Source organism: Parasteatoda tepidariorum, chromosome 5 (assembly GCF_982258835.1).
Source record: "Parasteatoda tepidariorum strain Cologne lab strain chromosome 5, Ptep-v5.0, whole genome shotgun sequence".
NCBI classification, from domain to species: domain Eukaryota; kingdom Metazoa; phylum Arthropoda; class Arachnida; order Araneae; family Theridiidae; genus Parasteatoda; species Parasteatoda tepidariorum.
The window spans coordinates 89,113,962-89,126,379 of record NC_141759.1 but is presented as its reverse complement, the minus strand read 5'-3'; the positions used below and the strand labels follow the sequence as shown (position 1 = coordinate 89,126,379).

The 12,418-nt window shown below is 29.2% G+C and overlaps 1 protein-coding gene across 5 annotated transcripts in view; it reads left to right on the top strand.

Annotated features, from left to right (window-relative positions):
* LOC107451439 (calmodulin-regulated spectrin-associated protein 2) overlaps positions 1 to 12,418 on the top strand; it is a 138,130-nt gene that overhangs the window by 63,131 nt on the left and 62,581 nt on the right. For 2 of the 5 annotated variants that reach the window (XM_087164469.1, XM_087164468.1), the window contains exon 1: positions 9,750 to 11,731. The exons of the other annotated variants lie outside the window; for them this stretch is intronic. In XM_087164469.1, coding sequence (XP_087020595.1) covers positions 10,808 to 11,731 — 924 coding nt within the window. In that variant the 5' untranslated portion in view covers positions 9,750 to 10,807. Of the gene's footprint in view, positions 1 to 9,749; positions 11,732 to 12,418 lie in introns of those variants that run through there. 5 annotated transcript variants of the gene reach the window in all.

The following is a 12,418-nucleotide window of genomic DNA, read 5'->3' as shown; positions in this document are numbered from 1 at the left end:
TTCAAAAGAAAAAAGGAAGAAAAAAAAAGTGATTTATTTCTAGTGGGTAGTTAAAAAAATTAACAAAAAGTCAAATGTAATTAGAGGAACTTCGACAGTCTTGTCAGACATTAACAGCAACCTTACTTACCTTAAACAGGTTAACAAATGAAAATTTTATTTGTTTGTGTTGTTGAATTTAAACTTTCACTTAATCTCTAAACAATTTTTTTTTAAATATTTCTCTACATTAAAGAAGAAAAAAAAATTAATCTCAGTCTTCCTTTTTTTTCTTAAGAAATTAGAAGTTAGTATTGGAAAAGTAATTTTCTCCTGACATAAATTTCTTCTTAATCTAGATCATAGAAATATAAACGACACATTGAGGAGGGCGTCCACTTTCTGCTTGCCCCTGCCTCTAGTTTCCCGTCAGCCCCTGGTTTAGATGCCGCTTTAAGATTTTTCAGCCTTCGACGCACAAAAGCTGACAAAAACTACCAACGATTTTATTTCTGGGTCCTTGCGTGCTCAACTCAGATGCGTGTGTAGTCTGCTGTCGGTGGGTTCAATTTCGAAAAACTCCTGAATGGCCTGTACAGGTACTCATTATGTTTTCATTCGCAAAAACCTGGAAAGTAGGTGAAAATGGAATTAAACTCATTTAGAAAGTCAATGTAATTTCGATGTTCGTGCGGACTCGTCGAAGAAGACCTATTTGGAAAATCGAATCTATACCTAGTCCACAAAAGACTCGGAGGTTGGAGGTATATTTATGTCATGAAGTTTGCCATTTAATTGTTTTTATTTATAATGGATTTTGTTTAGGTGGTGGAAGCCGCTGTCTCCTATACCTTTCTGTTATTATTTTTAAACTCTCTGTTATACTTTCAGATTCACTCTCTTTTGATGCCTTCACTTTATTGGTTGTTTTATAATTTATTTGTTTTTTGAATTCGCATGTTGTTTTTATTGACTATTTTAAGTATGGATAAACTTAGAGATTTGAGGTACCTAAACTGTGGTTCGCCGACCAGCGGGTTTATCTTTGTCAGTATCAGGAGTCCACGAACGATTTGGAATTGTGGACTATGGTTAAACTGGGTGTGTAGCGTTTTTAAAAAGTACTTAAAGGGGTGCTTATTTTCGATCTTCGTTTTTTAAAAGTCTTAAAAGGTGCTTTCTTTCATTGGGTGTTTTTAAAAACTACTTAATTTACCCTTTTCCAAAATGAGATTTTTCCTTTACCTTGTTGATTTTCGCCACGAATTATGCAAAAAGACACTGTTCACATTGTTTTATTCAACGTTTTCACAATTAATTCATCCCCTGTCTATTTCGGCGTACCGTCGGTCCGTAGCGTACGAAAACGTCATTCGTTTTGCATGATTCAAAATTTCATGATTTTCGTCAATTGTTAAAAACTATGCTAAAAGTTTTTTTGACATGACGGTTAAAACCGGATAAAACTGTAAATTTTCAAAAATTTGCCAACCTTGCTTGATTATGATATTTTTTTAAAGTGCTTAAAAATATTTTTGAGTGCTTGAAAAGTGCTTATTTTTTGTTAAGAAATTTGGCTATGCACCCTGTTAAAGAATTTAAATTTATTTTGAAAAAACAACTATTATATTTGAAGTCAAGATAGAGAAACTAACACAAGGTTAAAGTAAACAGGACTCATGAAGAACAGAGAAAACCTGGAACTGTCAGGGAATTTTATTTTGACTCTGAAAAGCAGGGAATAGACAGGAAAAGTTTCAATGTTTTACAAAAACCTGGAAAATTCCTACATGATACCTAGAAAATTACCAGTCTCTGAATTGTCAGTAACAGTAATCAGTTATTAAGATTCGAGTTAAATAATTCTTGCATCTATTATAATTATTTGCTGTAAAAATTTCATATTTTAGTGAATCTTCCATCCTCATTCAATATTTTTTTTACTCAAAATCCAATGTTTGGCGTAACAAATTAAAAAACCAAAGTTTTCTGGTAAAAATTCCATGGTATAGATAAAATATGATCAGGATTTTCATTGATATACCTGGAAAAGTCAATAATTTTCTTTCTGCAATTAGTAGAAACAATGAAGCAAGCTTTAAAGTAAAATTATTCCAGCCTGTTGTCCGACTTCGTGGTTCTGATTTCAAATTAACAAAGGCGTTCAAGAAATGACTTGTTGCAAACTAAGATCTGTTTTCAAACTGTTTAATTTCTTTTGCTACCATTTTTATTCATTTGAAGTTATTTATTCTATACATGCGCAAGACCATTTATTGAAAAAAACATTGATACACATTTACCAATATTTATTATAACGTTTTGCATAACGGGATACCTTTGATTCTATTGATCCGGAAATTAAATATCAAGAAGAATAAGAATATCGAATGTTTACCGTTGTTGTAGGGTCAGCGGAAAAAATATGTTCAGATGGGATTTGTGGATTACATAACTTACTTAAAGAATCCCCGAAATAAAAATAAAAACTAATATATTTTTCAAAATTGAATATACTTATTCGTTTTTATCCATTGTGCATTCACTGAACTAACTAAAAAATAAGACCAATAATTACCGACCTACCCCTGCGGATAAGGGTTTCACCCGTTGTCACGTGAACTAAACACTACAGAAAAGTAAAATCAAAACTAAAAAGATTGATACACATAGGAAAAATCCCAAAATCAAAAAAATAAAATTAAAAAAAAAAAAACAGAAAAAATATTAAAAGTGCTTAAACATCAAAGTGAATAAAATCAACCAACAATAAAAGTGTTGAAGATACAGGTTAACTAAAAAATAATAAAAACCTTTTTGCAATGTTACTTTGTTTATAGTTTTGTGTCTATCTTGATACAGTTTATCAAGTTGCCAGTCATAATCTTTTTGTAATAGCTTTTAAACTATTTTATTTGCAATCTATTTGTTTCTTGAATGCCAGCTTCAAGAAAACAAAATGGGAGGAAAGTTGAGAAAAAAAAAAGGTGTCTGACTTTCTATCTTACCATTAACTAAACTTATAATGTGTTTGATCTTTATCACATTACCAAAATATTTAATAATTATCCTTCTATTATTTGGCACACTTTCCAAACAATGCGCTGCAGCTAATTCTCAGGGAAGTGCTGTTCCATCAATGCACATTTCTTATCATTATGCATACCTACCAGTAACAGAGACTCATGAATTACATCGTCATAGAAAATTTAGTATCGGTCTCATCTGAATTGCTTCTCTTCCGCATTATCTCGAATACTTTTTATAGGATTCTCGCAATTTGCTAAATGGTCTTCGGAACAATAAAGTTGCCACTTTCTGATAGCTGCTAATGAAATCTTACTTTTCTCTTTACGGAGACGGGCCAAGCTTTCTCGAGTGATTCTGTCGTTATCACCGTGTTAATCGAAGTGGAACCACAAACGCTCGTAACGGATTCTTTTGTTTAGTTTGTTGACAGAGGTGAGGTATTTGCATTTAAAGTGATAATTTTCGAACTGATGAGCTTCTTCGTGTGTAGCGGCCATTTTCCCTCATCAAGGTCATGAGAAAAGCGCGGGAATTCGTCTTGTACGAATGCTGTTGCCATTATTTCATGATATCTTTCAAAAAATAAAGTTGACCATGGAGCCTTATCTATGTGTGCTAAGTTAGATTAAACCGGGAATTCAATGCTATTTAGATTGTGGTCGAATTTTTTAAACAGTTGCATTGTCATTGTTTCTTTATTTTTTTTTAAAAAATCTTGTGCAATTAATTAATTAGGATTTCTTGAAGAAATTGAGACTAATAAAATCTGTGTTAATTGTTTATGTAGGTTGACGTTGATGATGTAAAACGTCTTGCTATTCTCTATCGGTATGGTTTGATGTTTAGCGTCATAAACATTAACCAATGATGCTTGTTGACAATTGCTCTTTATATTCGGTTGCTGTAATTTTATTTAGTTTAATTAAAGTGGAGTTGATTTGTTTAATAACCTTATGAATAGACACCACCTCCGTCAATGAGCTGTTTTGACTCTGAAACGGCGCATTGTAGGCAGGCCAGAGACCTTTTAAGACAATGACTTCGGTCAATTCTGTTTTGTTATCTTATTAATTGTATTTTTACAAGTTTATGTACAGCTATTTGTATCTTTATCTTGCCATTGGAAATAAAAATAATTAATTAAATGAAAATTCGTCCCTCGATGCCTTTTTACTGAGAGTGCAAAATAGGTATTTTTGACTTAACACTAAACATACTATAGGTAAAAAGACCTGTTTTTGTATGTTGTATTGTATTGTATTGAAAAGTGTTGGTATGTTTAGTGTTAAATACAATAGGGATATAAACTTTTAGAGTGATAAATTTATCAAATTTCATTAAACTTTTAGACCTTCGCCCTAATAAAAAATAGTTTTTCCTCCCATCTATGTTATACACTTGCTTTACTTAAAAGCAATAAACTGCTCAACAGAAAGCAAAAGCTTAAATTCTTTATTTTAAAAACTTTTATTTATTAGTTTTTTATCAATAAAATCTGGGTGATTTTTTTTTTTTTTTTTTAAATTTTTTTTTATATTTCATTTTCAAAATATTCAATTTACTAGAAAGCCTCAGCAATTGAAACTCGACTTTCTTCAATATGTTTTGTACAATTTGCACGCTTAAGTGCAAGTCATCAAGGGATTCGTTTTTTGATAATATATTATATTCATATAATAAATGTATTCTACAAGGAGTGCCAACATGGTTAAATTTCGAAAAAAATAAATTTTTCACCTAAGTTTTTTTTTAAGCATTTAACTTAAAACGTATAGTGAAAATCATAAATAATACTACGTAATTTGTGTGGATAAAATGCGCGTTTGCAAATTTAAAGCTGTGTTCCCATAAAAGATTCTCCGACTGGATAATTTCTTGATTTACCCTCAATTTACGTAAAAAATTATTTTCGTTCCTGCACCACCTAATTTTATTTTATTATTATTTGCCTTTAAAATTTATAATTAACTAAATTGTAAACATTAATTTTTTTTCTTTTTGGAAAATTTTCTTTTTTTATTTTTCCTTTTTATAATTATCTTTGTTTTAAATACAGTTTAAAATATGTAGAATTAGTGCAAAAATAAATACTATAGATTTAGTTTTTATATATTGCAAAATATTTAGTTAGAAAAATGAACCTGAACAATAAGTATGTTCCTCTTAAACACTTGGTTTGATAATAAAAAATTAATAAATTTATTCTGAGGTTTAAAATTAAATAAAAAAAAATATATCTAAAAAAAAGTACAAAAAGCCCTCTTTCCAATCGTAAGTCATAGGTCAAAATCGGCAGGTTACATTAAAAAATATATAAACCTGCCTTCTTGCTGTTTAATTTTTTTTCTAAAACTTTTTTTGTTAAATAAGACATTTATATCTATTAATAACTTGCATTTTATGAATTTACTCATCATTTATTTTTATGAAAACAGAAAATTATTTTGATGTCAAATTCGTGAATATTTCCCGTGCCTTATAATCAAACATAATTTTCTACAATAAAAGTTTAATAGCAATTGTGTGCTTTTCTTTCCATAGCAATTTTTTAATTTTGCATTTTTAATTCTGTTCTATAAAATCTGTTGTTGTTGAAATTTTTATTTTTAGGTTTTTTTATTAATCCGTTTAGTGATGTTCTTTTCTTTGTATTACGAGCAATTTTTATTTAAATTTATCCGCCTTTATTATTTTTTTGTTTAATTTTATTTGCAAGCATAAACTTGCAGGCATGCTTACTATGTATTAGTTATTGTTTTAATAATTGATGTAGCTAATTACTTTTAATTATAGCCTAGGTTTTATCAGTAGTTGTTTATTATAGGAACAAGAACACGTGTAAAACATTTTTGGGAAAACTTGTGTGGTGACCTGGGAATCTTAAGTCATACAAATGATGTTTAGTACTATATATTTTTTTAATGATTGATATAATCACCCTTATTTTTCTTTAAATAAATTATTAAGTTTTATGCTCTACCTTCTAAAATATTATTCCATATTAAACTTCTAGGTTCAATGAAATAATTTTTCTCTTCAAAAACCTGCAAGATTTTTTTGTAAAATCATAACTATATATTTTAAGCATTAATTTTTCCGAAATGGTTTTAAAGAAGTGTTTCTAGCTAATAATTAAACAAAAGTATTCCTTTATTTTTCTTATCTATAAAATGGTAAATAAATTAAATTTACTAAGGTAATAATTTAAACTGAAATTTTATTTATTAACGCGAGTTATCTATAGTTGCAATTTAACTAACAGTTTTTTTTTTTTTGCAACTGTAGATAACTCGCGTTATTAACTTTTAAAAATTCATAAAATTTTTTATTTAAAAAAAAGATAGTTTTTATCAATGTCAAAAAGATAAATTAATAAACTGAAATATTTGTTTTATTTTAAAAATCGAATTTTTGTTTAAAAAGGAAAATGTATAAATAACTGGTGTAATTAGGTTTTTTAAAATGTTCTTAAATTATTATTATTTTTTTTATCCAAAAGTAAGTGATAGATTAGTTTTTATCATTAGTACAAAAGTTAAAAAAAAAAGGGGGGGAAAGACATAAATTGAAATATTTTTTCTAATTTAATTAATTATCATTGTACTTTAACTTTCATCAAGAGAAGAAAATGCAAAGATAACTGGCTTCTGTTTATAACAATCTAATTCAAGCCATACCATTCACATTTAAGAAGCATTTCACGTAATCGTCCCTGTTTAACTGTTTGAATTGGAATTTTTTAAAGTGAATACGCCCAGGATGCTGCCTTTCTAACTATGCCTCTAAATTGTTTCCTTACATGGCCTTTCATATTCAATTATTTTACATTATTCAAAGTAAAGTTTACGAACGGACAGCGTCCTCATATGTTTACAGTTATGAAACGTCAAACAGTTAAGATTGCAAAATAATCATATTCTTGAAACTAAGTTTTGGGTGGAGTCCAACTAACATCCTCGTTGTTGTCTTCATTTAACTATTTTACAGTTGCAAACATCTTGCTTAATATCTTTGTTCCGAGCTGGTCGCAGACCCGATACTTGCCGCTTATAACAAGCGTCTGGAAGTAGCTATTAATGCACCTTTTGTTTGGCGCTCTCTACATTATAAAAAAAACCAATTTATTCTTTTCTCACTTGGCGAAGATGTCTTTTTATTTTTTATTTATTCGTTTTTCATTGACTTGGCGCTCTTTAGAAATGGTCACACTTGAGTAGATTTGCCATTAACGTCCTGGAAATAGATAATTTTGATGAGATAATGCTGGACTCTCGGTTCAGAGTTGCACACAGGAATTCTGATGAGCTTTTCTATGGTTAGGTGTTTAATTTGTGCAAACAGTTTTCAACTTGCTTTTATTCGCTTCAGTTCTTTAGAAAATATGTTTTGGTAAAAGTGGTTAATAATCGAATCAAAAAATTGTTCGAGAGCAATCAACTTTCTCTTTTCATTTCCCTCAACTTTATTCTTCCTCAATTTTTTTTTTGTAATGTTTAAAGTATGCTTTTCAATAACCAGTTTTACAATACACTAGATCGATTTGAAAAGATTTTTTTATAAAATTTTGCTCAGGAATATGCGATGTTAATTATCTATTATTTATTATACCGTGCTTTGTTTGAAATAATTCACTATATGTTTATTTTTTCATTATTTGTTATTATCTCAATGCCATTTCTTAAACCAGGTGATACGAAATTTTAATGTAGTTATGTTTAATGCGCGCTTTCAATAACCAGTTTTATAATATCTATTGATCAATTTAAAAAGATGTTTATAGCATATTTTACGCGGACAGATGCGTATTTAGTTAGTTACCTGTTAGTTATTACAGTTCTGTGGTGAAAAAGCATAATATATGTATATTTAAGAGTCTTAAAAATAAATAAAAATTTACACAAATTTTTTAGTGTTATTATCATCGAGGCATTCTTCAATAAAAAGTTTTTTAATACAATGGTTCAACTAAAAAAGTTCTATTTCAAACTTCACGCAGAAATATGTATATTAAATTATTACACGAAGTTTTGCTAGTGAAGAACTATGTATGGAAATTTATATGATTTACATACAATATATATGCAAATATGCTCTGTGCAATTTTTTAAGACTCAAACTTTAAATCTAATATCTAATTTAAATATCTAATTTTAAATATATTTTTGTTTTGTGTAGCTTAAAATTATTGAAATCTGTAACCAAACTGTAAACGACTGTAAGTCAAAATTTTTTATTTGCAAATGATCATTATAAATAGTGTAGTTAATAAAAAAAAAAAAAAAAACGTGTTGCCTTTGATGCCATATTGGTTAAAACGAAGTGAATTTCCCTTAAAACAGAACAAGATTTGAAAAAATATATCAAAGTTTTGTTGCTTATGATCAACATCAGATGAAAAACGGTTAAAATTATTCTTGTATTTTAATAACCTTCGCGAATTAGTTCGCACTTTTCCTATCTCTAATACAGTTTTATTTTCAATGTTTGTTAATTAACGTATTTTATTTCTTATTTAAATTACCTTATACCCATGCTTGTGTTTTATTCACGCTATTAAGCATAAAGAATAAATATAATCAGATATCATAACAATAACTTTTATTGAAAAAAATTTACTTTATAGATCAAAAGGAAAGTTTAAATTCGATATTAATCTTTATATTTGTTATTAAAAAATCTAATATCTTGCATAAAAATTAAGTTTTTCATTTATTTAGTTTATTTTGCATATCATATTTTCTGTGCACCTCAAAATAGAAGGGTTTTTTTTAAAAAAAATAAATTCTGATTTATATAAATTTTTATTTATATTTTGTGATTAATATTATGTATTAAGTTCTGTGTAAGTTAAGTATTAAGTTCTGCGTGCATATTTTAGTTATAATTTTGTTTTGATTTGTTGCGTATATTTAAATTTTAAGAAAAGTGTAATAATTACGGATTGCTTATAATTTTATTTATTATCCATGTAAATACAGTAAAAAAAATATCCCTAACTTATAATAATTTTAGATTGATCAGTATCTTCGATACATTTCTCTATTTCATTCATGTACATTTTAAAATAAATATCCCGAAAGTGTAATTATTTTGGATTGATCAGCATTGTCAATAAATTTCTTTATTTCATTCATTTAAGCACATTTTAAAATAAATATCTCGAAAGTGTAATTATTTTGGATTGATCAGCATTGTCGATAAATTTCTTTATTTCATTCATGTAAACACAATAAAAAAGATATCCCAAAAGTATAATTATTTTGGATTGATCAGCATCGTCGATAAATTTCTCTATTTCATTCATTTAAACACATTTTAAAATAAATATCCCGAAAGTGTAATTATTTTGGATTGATCAGCATCGTCGATAAATTTCTTTATTTCATTCATTTAAACACATTTTAAAATAAATATCCCGAAAGTGTAATTATTTTGGATTGATCAGCATTGTCGATAAATTTCTTTATTTCATTCATTTAAACACATTTTAAAATAAATATCCCGAAAGTGTAATTATTTTGGATTGATCAGCATTGTCGATAAATTTCTTTATTTCATTCATGTAAACACAATAAAAAAGATATCCCAAAAGTATAATTATTTTGGATTGATCAGCATCGTCGATAAATTTCTCTATTTCTTTCACATAAACACATTTAAAAAGAAAAAAAAGACAAAACAAAAAAAAACTTATGTATAATTTTGGATTGATCAGCATCGTCTATAAATTTCTTTATTTCATTCCTATTTACACATTTAAAAAAAAAATTATCCCGAAAGTGTAATTATTTTGATCAGCACCGTCGATAAATTTCATTATTTCATTCATGTTAACACATTTAAAAAAAACTTATCCCGAAAATGCAATTATTTTGGATTGATCAGCAACATCGGTAAATTTCTGTATTTCATTCATGTAAACATAGTAAAAAAAATAAGTTATTTTTATTTATGCATTTATTTTTTTTTCTCTCTCGTAATTTACAAATTATTTCATTCACTCCAAATAGGAAGTAATCAGTTCTCACCTCTATTCATCTCTGATTTAATAACTGATACACTCCTATCTATTCTTATTTTTTTCATTCGACCTCGCCTATTAGGAATGAAAAAAGAGATTTTGTGAGTCCATCTCCTCATCTCTCCCATGTATCGTTTTTACTCCGCGAGCCCTGCAGGTAAGAAAATGGAAAAAAAGAGACCGACATTTAGTCTCTGCCAGGTGGAGCTTCTGTCTCCCTCTTTCCAACTCTTCTACATCTTTCCAACTCTTTTTATTCTTCTCTTCATTCTGTCAGAAGATGCATCGTCGCGAGTTGGTTCTCCGATTTTCTTTTTTTCTACTTTACGAATGGACTTGATGGATTTTTAGCACGTGCTTTTTGACTAAATGGTGCAATTCATGGATTACGTTTTTTTTGTTGGTTTTATTTTTTGCCGTTTTTTATTCTGATATTAGATCAATGGCTTGAAATTTAATCGAAGTAGATTGTTGTTTTAGCTGTTTTTTTTCTCTCTTTTTTTTGAAGATTTATGAAATGTTATCTAAATTTACAAACTGGTGTAAGTTTTCAAGACGTTTTTAGTGCTAAGAAGTTTAATTTACGGGTGCATATGTTACGTCATGACGTAGAAAATACATAAATTCATTTAAAGCAGTTTGTGTTGTGGTGTTTCATGGCGCTTGAAAATATGTTTGCGTCTTCAATACTTCAAAATTGGATTTTATGATTAGCATCAATTTGATTAGTGCTTTTTTTTGGTTAGAATTATTATTCGTATTTAAAATAGTGCGATTATGTTTTACTACTCCAATGTTATGCCTTATTATGGTTACGTTCACCATCCTGTACGTCAGAAGCCCTCCAAAAAAACAAGAGTGCACTTACACCCGGGTTATACTCACAAGAAAAAACGTTTCTCCCTCGCATATTACTTGAAATATGTACTGTGGAAGAAAATTCGTCGCTTTTGGAAAAAACGTCGGAACAGAAGCAAAAAGAAGAAAACTAGAAAGCCACCATCTGCTGTAACTGCCCTCAGCAATCGCGGAAGTGACGAAAAAATCGATATGAGAGACTTCTGGGGATCCAAGTATGGATCTCAATGGCTGTTCGCCAAGCAAAATCAGCTCCAGCAAGTCAATCATAATCATTTGGTGGAACTCGTCGATGCTTTCAAAACCATGGATCTAAAGTATGCCAAAAAGAATATTCCACCTGGTAACCAAATTCAATCTGATCCTAATATGGTGCCCACTCGATTCCAAAAGTCGAAAAGCAATTGCTGTCCTGAACATAGCTGTCCTTGCTCTAGGAAGCAAAAACGTAGAACACGTAAGGATGGTTTAGAAACTGAAGGAAGCGAATGGTCACTGTCTACTTTGCAAGTTCAGCAGAAGCCATATTCTAAGTGGCCACCTCATCCTCCGCCTGGTGCAAGGCACTATTGTGGTAAAGACGAACTGCTGGCCACAGTCCCGTCTCGTCAACACGCGTATGTGTACAATTGGTTGTACGTCGACCAAATTCAGAGTCGTTGCAATCTTCCTTTATCCCGGGAATATTTGGATCAAGTTAAATCTCGGTTGTCTCGATCTCCTCGATCTAAGAGGAAAAGCAGGAGACAAGATACTTTCAGCCAAACTTCATCGAGTTGTAGTGAATGTTCCAGTACGATAGGTCGTCGTCAAAAAGCAAAGATTCTGAAAAAGCAGATTAGGGTTCGTATATGTTTTGTTATAATTTATCAAAAATTTATAAATTTGTGCTCAAAAGCAATGTGAAACTGAATAATCGATAGGTTATTGAGTAAGAACAAAATATGGCAAATGCTCATATTTTCTGGCTTGTGTCAGCATTCACATAGTCGTTTTGTGGTTAGCCCGAAAGGTTTGTTTATTTGTATTTTCACTTTAACAGGTAATCGACATTCATGTTATTTGTTTAATGTCGCCATTCAGCATACACTGACGACAGTGCTGTAGGTTATTATATACATATTTAAAAACACCTTTGTTCATCACCAAATAATAGTATTCCATAAATATTTCAGAACTACTTCAAAGTGGTTATCATTCATTGAAATGGTGACATTTACTTATTTAATTCTTTCACAGTAGCAGATTCAGTATATGTTATCATGTTATGTGTTATGTTATCATATATGTTATCTCCGAATGCTATTTTGACTCTCTTATAACTCAACAACCGTTAGCACTAAGATTTTGAAATTTGGACATCGACTCCGAGAAGCAATTTTAATCCCCGATTCGAAAAATTTAAAAAGAAATTTAATTATTTCTTTTGGGAAAAATGAATTTTTTTTTTTTATCTTAGCCTAACGTTAAACATTGTTATATATAACATTGCATTGTAAATGATTCTTTTTAAGATTTTACACGCTCTTT